Source organism: Scyliorhinus torazame, chromosome 9 (genome assembly GCF_047496885.1).
Source record: "Scyliorhinus torazame isolate Kashiwa2021f chromosome 9, sScyTor2.1, whole genome shotgun sequence".
NCBI classification, from domain to species: Eukaryota; Metazoa; Chordata; class Chondrichthyes; order Carcharhiniformes; family Scyliorhinidae; genus Scyliorhinus; species Scyliorhinus torazame.
In genome coordinates, this window is record NC_092715.1 from 99,545,598 (window position 1) to 99,568,902 (window position 23,305).

At 45.2% G+C, this 23,305-nt stretch overlaps 1 protein-coding gene across 1 annotated transcript in view; it reads left to right on the forward strand.

The window, feature by feature from the left end:
• Positions 1 to 23,305, forward strand: part of arsk (arylsulfatase family, member K) — a 118,305-nt gene that overhangs the window by 31,251 nt on the left and 63,749 nt on the right. Inside the window, exons 3-4 of the mRNA XM_072516315.1 lie at positions 9,254 to 9,413; positions 19,369 to 19,651. Of these exons, the coding sequence (XP_072372416.1) occupies positions 9,254 to 9,413; positions 19,369 to 19,651 (443 nt within the window). The remainder of the gene's footprint in view (positions 1 to 9,253; positions 9,414 to 19,368; positions 19,652 to 23,305) is intronic.

Sequence of the window (23,305 nt, forward strand, 5' to 3'; positions counted from 1 at the left end):
GGAGTGTTGAACAAGTCAAGACACTGGTTGAGACAATCACTTGTTTTAAGGGCAACCTTTTATCGCAAAGATATCAAGCAACCAGAAGGATCATCATCAGCCAAGCACCTTTCTTCAGCCGAGGGCCTCTAACCCTCGCGCACGGGCCTTTAACCCTAATTCGAAGAGGACTCTAACCTCTTACGGGCCTCTAACCCTGACTCTAACGGGTTCGCCGGACTGACCTGGATCTCATAAGAGTCTCTTCAGAAACAGACGGTAGGACTAGGTCACGCTCGGTACAGCGGAGGGGGAAACCAAAGTGGTAACAAGGGTACTCACATTTGGGGGCCCGATCCCTCCTTCGCCTCCGGACACGATCTGTCAGTTACACCGACTGCTCCTGGCAGCAAATGTTAATTCATTTCCCTTCAGTCCAGATGAAATGATCAATCAAACACCAAGTTTCTCAATCATACGTTTATTCTCGGCTGGAGATACACCACTGTATCTCGGAGAGTTACAACAGCAAGCCAAAGTTAATACATCCAACAGCAGTTTATATACATTTTATGACACTGTTTATTTTCTGAGAACAGACCCCTGGCATTCTGTCTGTGCTTTCAGCTCAGTTATAGTTCTCTTTAAAGTTAGGAACCATCCAAGGCCGTTACTGCAATTTGTCTGGTGTAAAAGCAGAAGTGATTACAAAGCTTGCTACAAAGCCTGTCTTGACATTCCAGCTCACAAAGCTCTATTTGACATTCTATTTTCCCATATCTATTCTATCTTGAGCCAAACTCTCACAGGTGTGGTTGAGAAAAGTGTTGGAAAAGTAGATCTTAGTTTTGGTAGATCTTTGTCCCTGCCACAGCGCTCCATTTATTAAAATAACCTGATGCACTATGTGGCTGTGACCCTGTTTTTTTTTTTTGAAAACTTTTTATTGAAGGCATTTTTAAATATTTACAAACACAAAACCAATAGGACAATGGGAATATAAGCCCCAACCATCATACCAGGCCACAAAACCCCTTCCCTCCCCTCAGAAATCACCCCTTTAACCGCATACTGGTTTAGCACACTGGGCTAAATCGCTGGCTTTGAAAGCAGACCAAGGCAGGCCAGCAGCACGGTTCAATTCCCGTACTAGCCTCCCCGAACAGGCGCCGGAATGTGGTGACTAGGGGCTTTTCACAGTAACTTCATTTGAAGCCTACTTGTGACAATAAGCGATTTTCATTTTCATTTCACCCTGGCATCTGCCTTCTTTTTTCAACCTTTCATCCCCCCCTAATCAGAGAGCACCCCCTCCCCCTGGCAGATGACTTAATCCTCCTTAATGAAGACAATAAACGGCTTCCAGCTCTAAGTGAACCCCTCTTCTGCCCCACAAATGGTGAACTTACCTTTTCCAGCTGCGGAAATTCTGCCAAGTCACTCACCCATACCCCGGCCTTCGGTGACTCCGAGTCCCACCAACACAATACTAACCGTCTCCGGGCTATAAGAGTGGCAACGGTCAAAACACCAGCCTCCCCACCTGCAATCACGGATTCTCCGACACTCCAAATCTCGCCACCTCTGGACTCAGAGCTATCTCCGCCCCCAAAACTTTTCCCATAACATCCGACTAGCCCTTCCAGAATCCCTTCAACTTCGGACAAGCCCAGAACATATGGACATGGTTCGCCGGCCACCCTGCACACTGACCACACCTATCCTCCACTCCCGAGAATAACCGACTCACCCTCGACACCACCCTGTGGGCCCTATGCACCACCTTAAGCCAGAAGAGGCTTTGCATCGCGCAAGGCATGAACAAATTCCCATAAATTTTCCCTCCCACGTGCACCTAATCACTTCCACGGGGGCGCGCTCCCTCTCTATCAACTCCCCATACATGTCCACCACTCTGCCCTTCTCAATTTCATTCTCGGATAGAAGCGTATTCGACTGCATTTCCAACAATTCAATCGCTAAGGCAAGAACAGCGGGGAGAGCCAATACCCCAGCCTTATCCCCTGATGAAACCCAAAATACCCCGAGCTGATCTTGTTTGTTTGAACACTTGCCTTTGATGCTTTATACAACTGGCAAACCCAGTCCATGATTCCCTGTCCAAACCCAAACCTACCCAACACCTCAAACAAATACTCCCATTGGACTCGGTCAAACACCTTTTCCACGTCCGTTGCCACAACCACTTCAACCTCCCGCCCCTCCAGGGTCATCAGAAAACATTGAGCAACCTCGGAACATTCAGCAACAGCTGCCACCCCCTCACGAACCCCGTCTGTTCCTCCTTTATCATCCCCGGCGCGCACACTCTATCCGCGTCACAACATCATTGCTAACACCTTTGCATCTCCATTCAGCAGCAAGATCGGACAATACGATCCACGTTGCTCCGGGTCCTTGTCCTTCTTTACGATAAGCGAAATCGAGGCCTGAGACAGCGTGGGGGGGGGGCTCCCCGCTCACCGCTCACCCTCGACTCATTAAACATCTCCACCAGCAGGGGCCCCAGCTCTGTCCCAAACGTTTTATAAAACTCAACTGGGAACCCGTCTGGGCCTGGGGCCTTCCCTGCCTACATCGACTCCACACAGTCCATAACCTCCCTCAGCCCGACGGGGCCCCCAGTCCTTCCTCCTTCAACTCCTCAGCCTTCGGGAACTCCAAACCACCTAGAAGCTATCTCATCCTTTCATCCACTTTTGGGGGCTTTGACTTATACAGATCCCGATTTTAAAAAGCCACAAAAATCCCCACTCACCCCTTCCGACACCGATACCACCTTAACCCTCTTGCCTCTCACCCTCCAAATCTCCCTCAGCTCCGCCTGTTTCCTCAACTGATGTGCCAGATCTCACTCGCCTTCTCCCCTTCCTCTTGTATTGCCCCCCCTAGCCATCCGGAGTTGTCCCACTGCCTTCCCCATGGACACGAGCCCAAACATCACCAGGAGTCTCGACCTCTCCTTTAATAGCGCCTCACCAAGTACCTTCGATCCAACTTCAAGATGTCCTCCACCAACCTCGCCCTCTCCGCCCATTCCACCTTCTCCCTATGCGCCCGAATCAAAATAAATTGACCTTGTCCTTCTCAACTAGACCCTTAACACCATGGGCTCTTAACTTATTTAACAGCCTCCTGTGCAGCACCTTGTCAAAGGCCTTCTGGAAATCTAAAAAGCATGTCCACTGGTCCTCCTTTGTCTAAATTTCTTGTTTAGTCCTCAAAGAATTCTAACAGATTTGACCTCCCCTTGACGAAGCTGTGCTGCCTCAGTTTTATTTTATCATGCGCTTCCAAGTACTCCGCAATCTCATCTTTAATAAAGAACCCTCAAATCTCACCTATAACCGAAGTCAGGCTAACTGGCCTATAATTTCCCATATTTTGCCTCCCTCCCTTCTTAAAGAAGGGTGTTACAATAGCCATTTTCCAGTCCTTTGGGACCCTCCTTGTCTCCAGTGATTCCTGTAAGATCACCACCAATGCTTTCACAATTTCCTCCGCTATCTCCTTTAGAACCCTGAGGTGTAGTCCATCCGGCCCAGGTGATTTAATCCACCTTCAGATCCTTCAGTTTCATCAGAACCTTCTCATTAGTGATGACCAGTACACTCACCTGATTCTCCTGAAGTTCTGGTATCCAAAACTGATGCAAAGTAACTATTCAGTTCCTCTGCCATTTATTTGTTTCCTATTACTATTTCTCCAGCCTCATTTTTCAGTGGTCCAATGTTTATTCTTACCTCTTTCACCTTTTTTTAACCAAACAGATGGCGTAGTGAGGCGACTAGGGGAGTTTCACAGTAACTTCATTGCGGTGTTAATATAAGCCTACTTGTGACACTAGTAAAGATTATTATTATTATTATATATTGAAAAAACCTCTTCCCATCATCTTTTATATCACTAGCTTTCACTCCTATTTCATCTTCTTCCCCGTTATTGCATTTTTAGTTGTCCTCTGCTTGCTTTTAAAGGCGTCCCATTCCTCTGGCTTCCCACTAATCGTCGCCACCTTTGTATGCTTTTTCTTTTGCTTTTATGCTGTCCTACGCTTCCCTTGTCAGCCATGGATGCCTTGTCCTCCCCTTAAGCATGTTTCCTCCTCCTTGGGATGAAATTCTGTTGTGCCTCCTGTTATGGGCCAGCATTTAGAAAACTCCAAAGTATATCATGGAGTTTACCTGACCTACAACTTTTAATAGATTTTGTTTATGAGGAGCACAAAGGCTTACTTTCCAGTCGTTATGCATCAGAGACCTTAAGTATTTTTAAACAAAACAATGTTTATTCTATGAATTCAGTTAACATTTTATAAACACACAGTAAACATTTTATTAACTACCAACACAACTACCCCCCACAGATACAGTACTCTATATGTAACCCTTAATAACTTTCCTAACAACATCCATAAGTCAAACATCCTTTTTAACAAAGCAGTAGGTATGAATTCTTTACACAAGATAATTATCACTTTTAAATTATCAAGTGATCTGGACACCTTCTAACAAACAGCGAGAGAGACAAAATGAACCTTCCTTGTCTGAATTTAGCTTTCAATTGCCTAAAACGAAAGCAAAACACAAAGCCACAAACAGCTTCCAGCTTAAAACAAAAGTAAAAGCCAGAGACACAACCCAGCTCCACCCACACTATTGCATCACTGCAGCTATTTGATAAACACCCATTTCTTAATGGTACACCCCCGAATAACCCCCAAAAGCTCCTTCCATTGCTGTTCCACTGTCTTCTCTACCAGGCTCTCCTCCCAATCTACTCTGGCCAGCTCCTCTCTCATGCCTTTGTAGTTACCTTTATTTTTATTGTCCTGTTTATCGACTATATGCTATCCCTTGTTGGCGACATCTGAAACAACAATGTCAGGTTCCGCATGTACATTAACAACCACCTCTACCTCACCACTACATCTCTTAAAACCTAACTCATTGCTAAATTATTAGCCTGCTTGTTCACCATCCAGTGTTTGGTTTGGAAAGATTTCCTCCAACTGAGCATTGGAAAGATAGAGGCATTGTCATTTGTCATTGCCACAAACCATTCCATAGCCACTTTCTATACAATAGTTTGAATGTGGACCAGACAGTTCGTAATATTGGCATCATATGTGCGATGAGCTTCCAATCTCATTTGCTGCATCACTACTAATTTACACATCTGTAATATTCCTGTGAAACGCCTTGGGCCATTTTACTATATTGAAGGTACTATTAGTTGGTGGTGGTGTTGTGTCATCCATACACATATGAAAGCTGGTCCAGTTTTTGGATAATGTTACAAAGGGATGGTACTTCAATGACTATCTCCAGAAATGACAATGTGCAGACATGGAATCATAAAATTTACAGTGCAGAAGGAGGCCATTCGGCTCATCGAGTCTGCACTGGCCCTTGGAAAGGGCATCCTACTTAAGCCCATACCTCCACCCTATTCCTGTAACCCAGTAACCCCATCTAACCTTTTGAACACTAAGAGGCACCCGGAGAAATGGGGAGAAAGTGCAAACTCCACACAGATAGTCACCCGGGTCCATGGAACTGTGAAGCAGCACTGAATCAGATGAAGTGAATCAATTGTTGGTGACTATGGGCATGCCCTTGTGTTAATGTTGCACAAGTGCTCTCTCCATTCAATTGCTCATGACATGACTCCGTTCTTGTCTCTTCCCTGCCTCCCCCACCAGCTGACCAGGTGTTCGGTCACCTCAAGCAGGAGCCAGCTCTCCCATGGTGCTGGTTGGGGTGGTGTGTGGCCAGATGTTCGGTCACCTCAAGCGGGAGGAGCCAGCTCTCCATGACGCTGATAAGTGAGTGACAGGCTGGGTGACATCAGCCAACTAAATGTTTGGTGGAGTGGAATTTAAAAGCTCAAGGATCCTGAATATTCTGAGAGACACTTGGATAATCTAGTAGGGTTGTTAACATGAGCTGATATAGCCTGCAAAAGCCACCCCAGGACTAACTTTCTCCTGGGACCCCAGAATCCTGATATTTTAATCCAATCCGCTGGCTCTGACCTCATTCCTAATGGGGTGGGAAACAAACTGTCCTTCATTGTATAAATGGGGCCTGGAGTTAAGATTGGCATGACACCCCCCCCGGACACTTGTCACACTGTGAGCTAATTGGCATTATAGGAGTTCTGTCTTTGCACTTGGATTTTATTACGATCCTGGACCAGATCCCAACTGTGGCTAGGATATTGAATAGAAACCCCAATATTTTGTTTTAATTTTGTAAGATTGAGGAAAGTATACCTCGCTCCAGGGGTGACTTCACGCAAAATAGGGTTCTGGTATATTAAAACAAGCTTTATTACAAACACAGCATGAACATAATACATTATGTCATAGATTATCATCATAGAATTTACAGTGCAGAAGGAGGCCATTCAGCCCATCGAGTCTGCACCGGCTCTTGGAAAGAGCACCCTACCCAAGGTCAACACCTCCACCCTATCCCAGTAACCCCACCCAACACGAAGGGCAATTCTGGACACTAAGGGCAATTTATCATGGCCAATCCACCTAACCTGCACATCTTTGGACTGTGGGAGGAAACCGGAGCACCCGGAGGAAACCCACGCACACACGGGGAGAACGTGCAGACTCCGCACAGGCAGTGACCCAAGCCGGAATCGAACCTGGGACCCTGGAGCTGTGAAGCAATTGTGCTATCCATAATGCTACCGTGCTGCCCATGTCTTTAACATAACATGAGAAAATAACTTACAAATGCCTCTTAAACAATGCTAATCAATGCAGTGACACAATAACCCTTAACTGCTAACTTTATTAACACTCAAAACAACAAAACCATCTCTGGTCCCAATCCACTTTTAATTACACTCAGTACTCAGGAATGCTTGCTGCACAGAGATTAATTGGATACTCTACTTTGAGAAAGAGAGATCTTTTGAGACTGCTTGAAAGAAAGAAACCTGACACCCTGTCAGAATAATGCAGAATCTCTGGCTGCATTTCTTCAGAAAACCTCTCTTCTCACCTTCCAGCCAAAAATGAGAACCCTGATTCTGAACACCTGACTGCTTCAGCCCCTGGCCCCTTCCATTAATAAGGATAAACAACAACACCTCCTCCACGATAGTCCACAATACTGGGTCCAGGCAAGACTGCGTTCTTATCTCCCTACTATACTCCCTATACACACACATCTGTGTGGCAAAATTTGGCTCCAACTCCATCTGCAAGTTTGCTGATGACACTAATATGGTGGGTCGGATCTCGAACAATGATGAGCCAGAGTACAGGAGGAAGATAGAGTACCTAGTGGCATGGTATAACAACATCAATCTCCCCCTCAACGTCAGCAAAACTAAGGAGCTTGTCATTGACTTCAGGAAATGAATGGTCGCACACATCCCTGTCTACATCAATGGTGCTGAGGTGGAGATGGGTGACAGTTTCAAATTCCTTGGTGTGCACATCACCAACAATCCGTCCTGGTCCACCCAATTCGATGCTACGACCAAGAAAGCACAACAGTGCCTATACGTCTTCAGGAAACAAAAGAAATTCAGCATGTCCACAATGACTTACTAATTTTTACAATTGCACCATAGAAAGCATCCTATCCAGCTGCATCACAGCATGGTATGGCAACTGCTCGGCCCAAGACCATAAGAATAATAATAATCTTTATTAGTGTCACAAATAGGCTAACTGCAATGAAGTTATTGTGAAAGTCCCCTAGTCGCCACACTCCGCCTGTTTGGGTACACTGAGGGGGAATTCAGAATATCCAATTCGCCTAACCAGCATGTCTTTCAGGACTTGTGGGAGGAAACCGGAGCACCCGGAAGAAACCCATGCAGACACGGGAATAACGTGCAGACTCAGCACAGACAGTGACCCAAGCAGGAATTAAACCCGGGTTCCTGGTGCTGTGAAGCAACAGTGCTAATCACTGTGCTACCGTGTCGCCCCACTACAAGAGTAGTGAACGCAGCTCAGTCCATCACGCGAAACTGCCTTCCATCCATTGACTCTGTCTACACCTCCCGCTGCCTTGAGAAAGTGGGCAGCATAATCAAAGACCCCTCCCACCCAGGTTATTCTCTCTTCCAACCTCTTCCATCAGGCGGGAGATACAAAAGTCTGAGAACATGCGCTAACAGATTCAAAAACAGCTTCTTCCCCGCTGTTACCAGACTCCTGAATCACCCTCTTATGGACTGATCTGATGTCTTCACACATGTTCTCTACTGAGTAGTACCACACTCCGTATGCTTCACCCGATGCCTGTGTCTTTGTATTTACATTGTATATTTATGTATGTCCTATGGTTTTTTTAATTTATGGAATCTGTCTGGACTATATGCATAACAATACTTTTCACTGTATCTCCATATACGTGACAATAAATTCAATCAATCAATCATCATTAAGTACAGCATCTTACTAAGCTGAAAACTGTGTCTAATTATCTACTCTCCAGGGAACCCTCTTAATCTAAATAAAAGTCCATCCACCCAAATGTTTATGATGTCTTAATTGCACTTCCTTTCCAAAAAGCCTAGCTATCTTTCAAACCAGGATATGTAAAAACATGACTGTAGCCGTCACATACTATCCCAGGCTTTTAACCCTTACACCAAGTACATATAATAGAATGTATTTAAAATTCCTATATTTCATCACAATTTTCAATCTCCACTCTTAAAGAACGCAGCTTGAAACCTTCTCTCCAAATGATGCTTCCATTCGGATGCCTTCACCAAAGATCCAACTCAGGGTTTCGATCTATCCTGTCAACGCTCCTCTCCCTTGCATCGCCACATGCATTCAAGCTTCATCCTTCCATTTAAAAATGGCGCCCCGATCCACAAACACACTTCCTGCACTGTGGAGCTGAGCTTGTCAGTTCAGGAAATGAGGTAAGTGCGGCCAAGGCTAAAAAAATGGAGCCAAGGCTAAAAAAAACAGCCAAGTCCCGTTAAATAGTGGTGTCAGAAACGCCCCGCTAAACGTCCCCAAAATGGGACTCTGTTAACTCTGTCCCATTAAATTGCGCCCATAGATGTGCCCATAGTTTCCACTGGCAGAAGGGTCAATAATCAGTGGACACAAATTTAAGATAATCGGAATCTAACTATATAAATTATTTTATATCTGCTGAACCTACATCCATAACTTTATTCAATATCCAGTTTTTAATAATGGTAAATTTAGTAAATATGTGATATTGAGAGCAGCATCTTTTTAATTTTTTAGCCTTATGGAGTGGTCTCTTTGTTCATTTAACGGAATCCTGGAATAATTACAAGTGCCTGAATCATGACTACCCAACCTGGATGAAAATCCTGCAAAAGCATGGCTATTACACAAAAGTGCTTGGAAAAACTGATTATACTTCGGGACATCACTCAGTAAGGTAGGAGACATTTTTTTAAAAATCCACCTTCTATTTGGGGAAGGAATATTAGGTAATCTTTCCGTTGGAATCGAGTGTTTTTGTTTCCAAAAAGAAGCAAAATATGTAGGTTTAAACGAGCTGTACTTCCCCCCCCTCCCCCCTTCCATGATGGTGTGGCTATTAATAAATCATACCTGAATTCATAGTTCCATTTGTGTAAAAACTGCAAAGAGGATACATCTTTAAAATATAAAAGATGCAGATTTCTACAAAAGTGTGCAGGGCATAAGATGTTTTTGGATAATGTATTTTCTGCAGGACAACCTTGTTAAATCTGTGGAAGTGCATCATCACCCTCCCTTGCAGATGGATGTACCTATACTTTATGAACTTCAGTGGCTTAGGAAGGTAGCTCATCAGCAGTTTCTCTCGGGAATTAGAGATGGACAATAAATGTTGACTTTTCCAACAACGCTCATATTCTATGAATGAAGAAAAGAAAATTGAAGGTCTCACTATGTCAGTGGTTCCCAATTACAATTAGAATCCTGGTCTTAACAGGGAATATGCTAACCCATCAGGTGAAGGCAGGTTGACAACTATTTGGAAAGAACGACGCAGCCCTTTGGGGCTTCCCTGTCTCTGGTGCCATTGTCTTTTTTCAACCTTTCACTCCCATCCCCACTCTTCACCTTTTGCTCCTGTGAGAATGTCCTGAAAGCCCTGCCCTAGACTTGCCTGCTTGCTCCTAAATCTTCCCATGATTTTGGCTCAGGGTGGCCTCTAACTGCCTGTTCTTCCACTCATGTCCATCTACCTCTTTTCATCTACTCTGAGCCCCATAAACCTAGCTCTTTTTCCATTTCCCGCATCCCTTCGCCTTATTTGAAGTCTACTGGGAGTTAAAATTGACTCTGAAGTCTTAAATTCAAGTTTTCAAATCCCAGTATAATATTATGCACCAAACACCTCCAGATTTTGGCCCTCAGAATTGCAGGCACTTGGCATTGATATTTATGAGAAGTCTGGGAGAAAGTGGCAGAGAGCAGTAGTTGGATGGGAATCCTGTAAATCCAGCGTTTTGGAGCCCCACCCAATATTAACAGCAGAATCTCATGATCGTTTTCCTCTTCTGTTTCTTATCCAGCAGCCTCCACCTCAGCTGTTGAGCAAAAAAAACAATAGCAGAGGACAGCAGCCAAGGCTCACTAATGATTGCTGATGGGAGCATTGAGGCTTAGTGGAAGTATATGAGTGTTGGTACACAGTTGGAGGCCCATGATTCTGTATGTGTGTTTAGGGGGTTGACATGTGAGCCTAAGTCTTGGAGTACACTTACCTGCAAAGACCACGTCACTAAGGTAACTCAGAAATTTATGAATAAAAATGGCCTCTTAAACAAACTTACAGGGCACGATTCTCTGGCCACGTTGCGCTCATGTGAGAGCACAACGCAGCCGGCGAATCCGGGTGATGCCTCCTGGCAGACTCTGCACCTCGCGGGATACAACCAAATCCCACGATGTGCCGGAATCAGAACTCTGCCCAAAAGGTGCGGGACCAAACGGTACTCGCTAAATTGGGTGACAAACCTACTTAAGGTCTACTTACCCGGGATGCACCATCCTCCCTCGATTCTCTGGCCTCCCCAGGGAGGTTGTAGTCGGGCTCGGATCACTGCTGGCCCACAAGAACATGGACCAGGTGGGACAGCACCCGGGGGTTCTCCTGGGTGGTCAGGGCCATTCCAGGGTGGCTCCCTGAAACATGGGCACCTTGGCACTGCCATCTCGCACCTTGGCACTACCACCCTGGTGCTGCAATATGCCTGGGTGGCACTGCCAAGCTGACCGGATCACTGTCTGGATGGCATTACAAGGGTGCCAGGAGTCCAGGCCCAAGGGAAGGTCATGCCCATGAAAGGAGGGGGGGGGCAGGTAAGTAGGGGCCTCTGGGAGGTTGTAGGGAGTGATGGGTTAGGGTCCTGGAATGGGAGGGTGCTGCAAGTGGGCAGGCCCCCAGAGACCCCATAGCAGGGTATTTTCACTTGGGGGATGTGGGGTAGTGCCCATGAGTGTGAGTGTTGATATTTCCCATGGGTGGGGAGTGTGGGGGACGCACAAGCTCACTTAGAGATTGGGACACAGTAAAATTTGTCTTATCTCATGCTCATAGATAAGTCAGTCTGGTTGAATGAATGCAAGCAAAGTTTATTTCTTAAAAACATATTTTGGTACATTCACACAAAATTAACTGGAAAAGGCTTTTTTCCATGTCTCTCGAAATGTCCTTGAAGCACCAACAAGTAGAAACAAAAAGTTCAAGATAAAAGTGACTTCAGAGTTACAAAATTAAATGTCTTGCCAACAAAGGCATTTGTTGAAATATTAATTCTCCGACAGCTATAATTTTCTTTGTTAATCATTCTTAAGGGAATCCTTATCTGGATTTAGCCCCTTACTTAGTTTCATTGGTTCTAATTCTCACCTAAGATCCCCTTGATTCATTCAGGAAAGAGTCAGTCACTTAACAGGCGATTGGTTAATTAGACATTAATCAATGACTCCAAATTAATTAACGGTCCCATGACTTTTGTCCCACGTCACGTCTGGTCTCAGCTACGATATTGTTTCAATCTTGTTGAATGTATCTTCCATATCAGAACCTGTAGCACATTATTCATAACATTTGAGACAGCCATGGACAGTATTCAAACAATTATCACGTACTATTTCTACAAATTCAGTAATTTTCAAGAATCATTTTAGCTAATATTTTAAAGGACCCCTTCTAAAATTGTTGAATCCAACAGGCACCCTTTCAAAATGGTGGCCGATCTCTTGCGTTCTACTCCCCGCTGCTGAAAAAAATTCTCAAGTGTGAGAAACTCCACAAGGCCCCAAAAAGTGACTACGTGTCATTGGATAGCGGTGGGGAACTCCCTGAAGAACCCACTACAAATGAACTGAGACATTTTTTCGTTGAATCACACCCCACAGCCTTGAGGGTCAAAGTTCAAACATTGTGCAGCTTGTTGAGAGATCTCCATTATGCAGTAGGAGAAAATTACCCTCCCGTGTGGTGAAACTTTTCAAATAGAATTGAATTCATCACAAAGAAATAAGAACATAAGAAATAGAAACCATTTGGCTCCTCAAGCCTGATCTTTTATTCAATAAGATCATGGGATCTGATTGTGGCCCTAAATCCACTTTCCTGCCTGTCCCCATACCCCTTGTTCCCTTGCGAATCAAAAACCTAACTAAGGAATGAGATGTACAGCCTCCCCAGTGATTGTATGAGTCTGGCCACCACTTAGTCCATTTCTGCAGAGTCCATCAGTCCAGCACCACCATTCAATTAGATCTCACTGATCTAAATCACAATTTCACCGTCCCCTATACCCCTTAATTACCTTGGTATCGAGAAATTTGATCTCCGTTTTGAACATACTTTGAAGAGCGAGCATTCACAGTTCATTGAGGGAATGAATTGCAAAGATTCACAAACCTTTGAGTGAACAAATTTCACCTCAGTCCTAAATGGCCAATTCCTAATGTTGAGACACCTAGGGCTCGATTTAACGATGGCGTCGCACTCTCACTCTGTGAGTGGCCTTTGGATGGCGGGAGAGGCCAAAATTGGGAACCGCGCCTAGCAGTTTGGCATCTAACTGGCCCGTCCCTATTGGTGAGAACCAAATCCCAAGACATTGTGGCGAGAAAGCAATAAGCATCAATTAAACCCAATCTCCATACCATTAACGGGACACACCCCCTGTGACCTAACCGCCTCCACCAGCAAGTTACGTAGATACTAATTAGTACAGCTTTTAAAAAACGTGAAGCTGTCAGAATGGCTGCTGTGGGGATCCGAGGAGGTGAGTAGCCATCTTCAATCTCGGGCAGTGAGCTTAGGGGCACTGGGGTTGCTGCTCCAGTGACCGGGAGGGGAGGAGGGGTGGTGGGAGGAGGAATTGGCAATCAGTAAATTGAGCACACCAGTGGATTTCTGTGGGTAGGCATGCCATATCATAGGTGAGAGTTATTGCCTAGCATCCCAATCATTCCATGTGGCCTGTACAATTTGCCTGAATACTGGAGGCCTCAACACCACCGACGCAGCATCCAACATCTAACACCCAGGGACTGAACCTCAGCACTGGGGACATTCCCGCGACTGGTGAAGGAACAAGCGCCTGGCCCATGTAACATTACCAGTAGGTGTCTGGGGTCCGATGCCCAGGGGCCCCCGCTATGGCTAGGAGTGCATGTGCAGGGCAGGTTAGATGGCCCCCTGAGGGATGGCAGGGTATGTGACCGGGGAGGCGGGGGGCCTTGGGAGACTGGAGAATACCGGGGTAGGAATCATCGCTGGTTGTCAGTCTCTCACCCTCTCCAATTCCTTACATATATTACACAAGATGGATGATATCTTGGACCTCGCGGTGCTGCTGGCCAGCCAGGGGGCCAAACGCGGGAGAAGGCAGCGACATCAACATCGACAAAGACTCGAGTCAGCGGCCCATGTGCAGGGCCCTTGCCTCACACCCTGAGGACAAGGCCGCTCATCAGGCCTGGGAGAGACCCAGAGGGAGAGGCCAGTGACGGCCCAAGGTGTTACAGGCGCCACTGGTCTTTTGAGCAGATAAGGAAAATGTAACAGGTCTCATTGGTAAGTTTGCGGACGGCACAAAGTTTGGTGCAATTGCAGATAGCGATGAGGCCTGTCAGAGGATACAGCAGGATTTAGATTGTTTGGAGACTTGGGCGGAGAGATGGCAGATGGAGTTTAATCCGGACCAATGTGAGTAATGCATTTTGGAAGGTCTAATGCAGGTAGGGAATATACAGTGAATGGTAGAACCCTCAAGAGTATTGACAGTCAGAGAGATCTAGGTGTACAGGTCCACAGGTCACTGAAAGGGGCAACACAGGTGGAGAAGGTAGTTAAGAAGGCATCCGGCATGCTTGCCTTCATTGGCCGGGGCATTGAGTACAAAAATTGGCAAGTCATGTTGCAGCTGTATAGAACCTTAGTTCAGCCACATTTGGAGTATCGTGTTCAATTCTGGTCGTCACACTACCAGAATGATGGGGGGACTTTAGAGCGGGTGCAGAAGAGATTGACCAGAATGTTGCCTGGTATGGAGGGCATTAGCTATGAGGAGAGGTTTAATAAACTCGGTTTGTTCTCACCGGAACGAAGGATGTTGAGGGGCGATCTGATAGTGGTCTACAAGATCATGAGGGACATAGATAGAGTGGATAGTAAGAGACTTTTTTTCCAAGGTAGAGGAGGCAATTACTAGGGGGCATAGGTTTAAGGTGCGAGGGGCAAGGTTTAGAGGAGATGTACGAGGCAAGTTTTTTTTTTTTTTTTTACACAGAGGGTAGCGGGTGCCTGGAACTCGCTGCCGGAGGAGGTGATGGAAGCAGGGACAATAGTGACGTTTAAGGGGCATCTTGACAAATACATGAATAGGATGGGAATAGAGGAATACGGACCCCGGAAGTGTAGGAGATTTTAGTTTAGATGGTCAGCATGGTCGGCGCAGGCTTGGAGGGACGAAGAGCCTGTTCCTGTGCTGTACTTTTCTTCTTTGACGGACTGCGTGTGCCACAGGAGGCTCCGCCTCAACAAGGGAACGGTGCCGCACCTGTGCCATGTCCTTGCAGACTTTGCACCATGTGGCAGTGGAGGATACCCGCTCCTGGTAGCCATCAAGTTCACTGCAGCCCTAAACTTTAACGCCTCAGGATCATTCCAGGGCTCGAGCGGGGACTCTGTGGCACTTCTCAAGCTACAGCCCACAGGTGCATCCATGAAGTCACGGATGTCCAGTTTGCCTGTATAAACTTTCACCAGCACCAAGTCCAACAAGATGCCTGGGCAGCAGGATTCACCACCATCGCCGGGATGCCCCAGGTCCAGGGGGTAATAGATGGCACGCATGCCACCTTGCGCGCTCTTGGGCATCAGGGAGTGCCTTTCATCAACAGGAAGGTGTTCCACTCCCTGAAAGTTCAACTTGTGTCCGACCACCACCTCCGGATCTTGCACGTGTGTGCACGCTTCCTAGGGAGTGTGCATAACAGCTACATCCTAGGGCAGTCTGAGATCTCCAGCCTACTCGAGGACCACCCCTGGATGGCAGGTTGGCTCTCAGGTGATATGGGTACCCGCTTAGGATCTGGCTAATGATGCCAGTACGGAGCCCAGTGACCGATGCGGAGACCCAATACTTTTTTAAAAATAAATTTAAAGTACCCAATTATTTTTTCCAATTAAGGGGCAATTTTAGCATGGCCAATCCATCTAACCTGCACATCTTTGGGTTGTGGGGGTGAAACCCACGCAGACACAGGGAGAATGTGCAAACTCCACACGGACACTGACCCAGGGCTGGGATCAAACCCGGGTCCTCAGCGCCTTAGAAAATCGCTTATTGTCATAAGTAGGCTTCAATGTAGTTACTGTGAAAAGCCCCTAGTCGCCACATTCCGGCGCCTGTTCGGGGAGGCTGTTACGGGAATTGAACCATGCTGCTGGCCTGCCTTGGTCTGCTTTCAAAGCCAGCGATTTAGCCCTGTGCTCAACAGATGTTTAGCTAAACAGTGCTAACCACTGCGACACGTGCCAGGCACATGGTTGATTGGTGTGGGGGTGGCAGGTGGGGCCAGTGCCAAATCACCCATGTGACCCAGTGGAAGTTGTTGATCTTCTCACAGCCGGACCTCCTGGTGACACTGCCCGAGCTGTCGGCCACTGTCACTTTGTCCCAAAGAGCGCTGACTGCCCTGTCACTGACCCTCCGAGCCCCTCGGGGAACAGGGCATCCTGTCTGAACTCCGCCACGTCCAACATTCTGGTCAGGTCGGCATCCCCGAATCATGGAGCTGGTCTACATGGTGGCATGGCTGCGTACTGTCTGGGATTTGCTCTGCAGGATTGGTTTAAATGCTGCTCTCCCTTGTTCGCAGATGGCTGGTGGGCACGGTCCCAGCAAATTAGCCGATGGACAATCATTTGCAGCGTGAAGCCCATGAGGCCTTATTAAGTGGCCCAATTAACGTTTGATACCAGTGACGGCCTCACCGGGTCAACCGTCGAGAAGCTTGTGGCAGTTCCTGCTCGCTTCCGCACTGAGAAACTTTTTCATTAAATCACGCCTTAAGTTCCAGACTCCCTAACTAGTGGAAATTACATCACATTATCTACTCTGCGACACTTATGAATTTTATGTTTCACGGAGATCAGTTTTTATCTAAACTACAGGAATGTAGCATAGTTTACTCAATGTCTCCTCATAGAGCAAACACCTCCAGTGAACCTTTGTTGCGTTCCCTCTGAGACAACAATGTAGTCTTGGGTATAGTGTCCAGAACTGCACACACTGCTCCAGTTGTGATCTCTCACAAGGTCCTATATAATTCTGGTAATACTTCTTCACTCTTGTATTTCATTTGCCTTGTAATAAAAGCTGGCACACAATTTGCTTCCTGTACCAGCATGTGACTGCCTGTGATCCATGTACAAAGACCCAGACCCCTCTGAATACCAATGTCACTCACCATTAAAAGAAAAACATTCTGATTTTCTACTTTTCCTTTCAAAATGGATGTGTTTACACTTGCTCACATTCTACTCCATCTACCATGTTCTTGCTCATTCACCCAACCTGTCTGTATCCTCTGCAGCCTCTTTGCATCCTCCTTGCAGCATACTATGTAACTGTCTGCCACTCTTTGGGCATACCCAGGCCAGTGAGGCTGCCTCTGTTTGATTATTGTCTAAATGCTTGGGAGCCTAGCCTTTGAGAGAAATATGGCACAATGGCAGCACAGTGGTTAGCACTACTGCCTCACAGCACCGGGGACCCGGGTTCAATGCACGTTCTTTCTGTGTCTGTATGGGTTTTCTCTGGGTGCTCCGGTTTTCTCCCACAGTCCAAATGATGTGCCGGTTAGGTGGATTGGCCATACTAAATTGCCACTTAGAGTCTGGGAATGTGTAGGCTAGGTTACAAAGGTAGGGCGGGGTGGATAGAGGAGTGGACCTGGGTAGAGTGTTCTCTCGAAAGGTCGGTGCAGACTCGATGGGCTGAATGGCCCCCAGCACTGTCGGGATTTTGAGAGAAATGCTGCTTTGTGAATTTTAATCTGCCAAAATCTGAATCCTAGACGACGAAGGTGGAAATTGTTCCGCATTTTTTCTTACTAGCAGTAAGTCACAAAGAGGTATAGTAGGATATTTAGAAAATCATAATACTATCAGGCAGAGTCAGCATCGTTTTGTCATGCCTGACACATTTACGAGGACTTTTTAAAAACTTGGTCAGGGGATCTGGGTGTTGCTGGCTGGGCCAGCCCTTTCCTGATTGCACTGAACTGAGTAGCCTGCTGGACTATTTCAGAGAGTATTTAAGAGTCAACCACATTGCTGTGGATCTGGAATAACATGTAGACCAGACCAGGTAAAATGGTCTTCCTTGAAGGACATTAATGAACCATATGCGTTTTGACAACAATCAACAATGGTCATCAGGTTTTTTAATTAAAATCATAATTTCACCATCTGCCATGGTGGGATTCTAATCCAGGTGGGATTTGAACCCCAGAGAATTACCCTGGAACTCTGGATTACTCATCCAGTGATAATACAACTAAACCAGCACCCCCCCCCCCCCCCCCCTTGGATGTAACAAGCAGGGTGGATAAAGGGGAACCAGTAAATTGATTTGATAATGTGCCACATCAAAGGTTACTACATCAGATAAGAGCATATGGTGTAGGTGCTGATATAGTAAGATGGATGGAAGACTGGTTAACTCGTATGAAGCAGAGGGTTGGGAGAAACGGGTCATTTTCAGGTTTAAATTGTAATGAGCGGAGTGCCACAGGGATCATTGCTGAGCCTTAACTATTTTCTGGAACTCTTTGATGTCACACTGTCAAATGCTGCCTTGATGTCAGCTTTTTAGCTGTTTTGGAACAACTGGAAATAGGGTAAGCATGCAGGTAAACAGAAAGACATAACGACAGCCCTTGATTTATTTCCACCCTATCAAGCCTTGATTCAATGCAAGTTGTGCTACTTTATGTTGTCATGCAATGTCTTAAGTTTATTTTTATGCATTATATTCTAGAACAATTATGGAACAGAAGGAGGCTGTTTGGCCCATCGAGCCCATGCCAGCTCTCTAGTGCAGTCTAGTCAGCCTCATTCCCTCTAAGCTTGTAACCCTGCAAGTTTATTTCCCTCAAGTGAACATCTAGTTTCCTTTTGAAAACATTAATTATGTCCACTTTTCGCCATCCTGACCCTTTTATTCCATGAGCACTCTCCAAGTGCCTTTAGATTTTTTTCCATGTTTTCTGTTTCTAAAATCTCACCCAGCACTGATGTTATACTAACCAACCTGTGGTTACTCAGAATGTCCTTGCATCCTTTCTTGATCAAGAGTGTCACATTTGCCAATTTCTAATCCACTGGTATCTCTCCATGTCTTGTGAAAATTGGAAAGTTCTAGTCAGTCATCCTCTATCTCCACCTCCAACTCCTAAGCAACCTGGGATGCAAGACATCCAAACTAGTTGAGTTGTCCACTCTGAGCACAGCTAGCCTTCTCAATACAATCTGATTACCATTTTTCACTCCATCCATTATCTCTGTTATCTCCGCTTGTATCAATAATTTGTCAGGATCTTGTTTTATACTAAATGCTGATACAAAGTACAAAATACAAAACCTTGCCAGGCACCCCTAAGCACATGTCACAATCTTTCTTCCTATGAGGCCCACATTGCCTCTTACTATCCATTTATGATTTGAAACCAGAGAGATTTTTGGGTTATCTTTTATTTTACAACCACTAATTCTGTCTTGCGCAAATAACTTGATCATATATTGTCAATGACAAATTAATATCCATCAGTTCCTTGAGTTTAATGCCATTTCTCATTAACTTCAGTAACCGTGTGGAAGCCTGGACCAGGGATGTCAAATTCTTACTCAGTCAGGAAGGTAGACCAACAACAGTTCTTATTGGCAATGAATCAACTGTAAGGGTCATGAACAATGACTGGAAGAACGTAGATAAAGTTACTGAATGGATACGACACAAAGCAACCCAGCTCGGTCAACCATTTGTTCTGAGCGTGGGTCTGAATTTACCTCATCCCTATCCAACACCAAGTATGGGGAAAACATTTGGAGGATCCACATTTAAAACATCTCCCTACTGGCTTAAAAAGGTACACTCCTGGGCTGATTTATTACCCTTGCTGTATTAAGTTATATTTAGTTCCCACTTTTAATTAAAATTTAATATATATATGAAACTGTTATGGTTATTGTGTTTGGTTGTTTCGAAACAGCATTGTACACTGTGCACGGTGGGACAATTCCCCTTTTCCCCTTCCATATCGCCCGCAGGAAGCAGTGAGGGCAGATAGGCCCATTAATTTGTTTCAGTATTGAGGGCAGCGGAACTTTCATTTAGCTCAGAGAGGCATAGGCACTTGTACGGGATATGCAAATGGAAAGACAACTTGAAGGAAATGCATTTCCTATCTTTCAATTTTGTGCTGTGTTTCAGTCTCAGCTGTGCCTGAATGGGATGTTAGAAAAGGAAATGCAAATAAACCTTGCTCACTTGTATTGGGTGGCACAGTGGTTAGCCTCCGGAGGCTCTGGTTTCCTACCACAGTCCAAAGATGTGTGGGTTAGGTGGATTGACCATGCTAAATTGTCCCTTAAGTGTCCACGGATGTGCAAGTTAGATGATGGGATTACGGGAATAGGATGGGGGAGTGGAGATGGGTAGAGTGCTCTTTTTGAAGAGTTGGTGCAGACGTGATGGGCCAAATGACCTCCTTCTGCACTGTAGGGATTCTATGATCTACCTTTCAAAATCTAAATATGTACTATGTAATTAACTTTTGAAGGTTTTTAATTCGGGACCTTGATAGACCTCCTTTCTTCCTACTTTGCAACACTGCAAATTGAGCTGGTATTTGATCAAAAATGAAAAATCATAAGGACCAATTTCCCTGAATAAGTGCTCTTGATGAGGAACAACACTCAAGAGTGCTGATTATAAAACTGTCTGTCCACCAGGTTATAAAACTGTCTGTCGACCAGGTTTTCTGTAGGCGATGCAGCAACCCAAAAGTCTATGTCTTCTGTGTAAAAATTGAGCCCTTTACCACAGAAAATAACTTAAAGGGTCTTCATACTTCAGAGAAAATTAGAGAGAATGTTGCCACCTACTCTTTCTATTTTTATTTTATTCATTAGTTTAATCAATAAATTGTTATAATATACTCTCATCTGAGGATTATGTAATGTTCAATTAACTATATATTATTTCCTCCCATTGGATTTCTGCATGATGCCTTCAGATAATAATACATAATAATCATCATAATATAATCTTTATTAGTGTCACAAGTAGGCTTACATTAACACTGTGATTAAGTTACTATGAAAATACCCTAGTCGCCACACTCTGGCGCCTGTTCGGGTACACAGAGGGAGAATTTGGAATGTCCACTTCATCTAATAAGCACATCTTTCAGGACTTGTGGGAGGAAACCCACGCAGACACGGGGAGAAAGTGCAGATTCCACACAGACAGTGACCCAAGCGGGAATCGAACCCGGGACCCTGGCACTGTGAAGCAACAGTGCTAACCACTGGGCTACCGTGCCACCCAGAAGTATGTGAAGGCATGTTCATATACCCCATCTTTTGATACAAAGTGGAGGACCTCGTGCACTTTAACATTTCAGCCATGGCTCAGTTGATAGCACACTCTCATCTGAATCATATGGTTCCAGGTTCAAGTCTCACTCCAAGGCCTGAGCTCAGCCATCAAAACTGTGTGAAGGCACGTTCATATACCCACCTTTTGGTACAAAGTGGAGGACCTTGTGCACTTCAACATGTCAGCCATGGCTCAGTTGATAGCACACTCGCCTCTGAATCATAAGGTTCCAGGTTCAAGTCTCACACCAAGGTCTGAGCACAAAAATTAAGGGTCATAGTCCAGTGCATTACACTGTTGGAGGTACCATCTTTCAAATGCGACATTAAATCAAGGTCGCATCTGTCTCCTTGGGTGGATCCCATGCACTATTTTGAAGAAGAACGGGATAGTAATCCCTGGTGCCCTGGTCAATATTTATCCCTCAATCAACACTTAAGATACAGATCATCTGGAAATTACCACGACTGTGAGTTTGCGGAGCACAAATTAGCTACCTGTTTTCCACGCTACAACAGTGATTACACTTCAAAAAGTATTTCAGTGGCTGTTGTTAGTCCTTCTTTTTGATTTACCTTTGTCCCCATAGCTTCTGTTTTTATTTTATTATTTTTGGTCTTAAGCTGAGGCAGCCTACTAGTCAGGACAGTGTGTTCCAGGATTTGTTTTGTTGGAGAGGAGAAAACATACTCGTCAGCACCAAGAGAATCTTGAGAACCAGCTGTGGAGAAAGTTGGTTCGATTGGCTGGCTGGCAACTTGTGGGTTGGCCAGGGACAGTGTTCTGGCTGACAACAGTCAGTGATTGGATCTGGGGGATGCTTCTGATTGAGATGAGCGGAAGTGATTAGACCTTGAAGGGGGTAGGAGCTCTCTCTCTGTTGAAGTAAAGGACTGCTTTATTATTATGAAACCAGTGATTGCCTGGCACATCGTTATGGTTGAAATAACCTTAAAAGTAGACAGCTTTGCCAGAGATGGCATGGTGGCGCAGTAGTTAGCACAGCTGCCTCACTGCACCGAGGGCCCGGGTTCAATCCCGGCTCTGGGTCACTGTCCTTGTGGATTTTGCACATTCTCCCCATGTTTGCGTGGGTCCCACCCCGACAACCCAAAAATGTGCAGGGTAGGTGGACTGGTCGTGCTAAATTGCCCTTTAATTGAAAAAAAAAAGAATCGGGTCACTGAAGATTTAAAAAACTTCATGCATAAAAATTGTGACACCATGAACTGGCCATTATTTTTCTAGGGAATGCTTTGTATATATCTTTTTACTTCCAAAGGAATTAATCATATTTAAATCGTTGAGATAACTTGGTTACCAAGACATTAAGGTTTGAACTTGCAGTGAATATTATTATTGAATTTGTTTCTAAGTTTGTCTTTTTATCTGTAATGATACACAACTGAGTTTTATAATGGGTTTTACTGTCATTCTTTTTAAAATATTTTAATTAAAATGTTGTCATTTTATACCCATAATATACATAAAATACAAAATATCTAAACAACAACAATAAACCAAAAGAACAAATATAATAAACCAGTAAACCATTCCTCCACTCCTCTAACAGCTAGCCGTGTCCAATTCCTTAAAATACAATATAAATGGTTGCAATCTCTGGTAGAACCCTTCAATTGACCCCCTTTGTGGTGTATTTGAACTTCTTGAGGTGCAAAAACTCCATGAAGCTATCCAGCCACACCAAAGCACCAGGTGCATTTCTAAGGGCGCGATTCTCTGCAAAGTTGCCAGCCTCCAGCACATCAGGTTTCTTCTGAGCAATCAGCGAAGCAAAGGCTAGGACAAGTACCCCTGTCTGCAGCTCCAGCAGGTCCAACACTCCAAATATAGCCACTAAAGGACAGGCTCTAGCTCAATTTTCAGAATCGCAATATGGTACTGAAAAAAGAAACCCAAAAACCTACAATCTTGGGACAGGACCAGAACATGTGTGTGTGATTAGCAGGCCCCCTAAAACAGTGATCCCACCTATTCTCAACCCCTGCAACGAAACAACTCATTCTGGCCTTAGTAAGGTGCGCCCTAAACACTACCTTGAGCTGGATCAATCTCAGCATCCACACATGATGACGTAGAGTTCACTCTGCAGAGGGCCTCACTCCACACCACCTCCTCC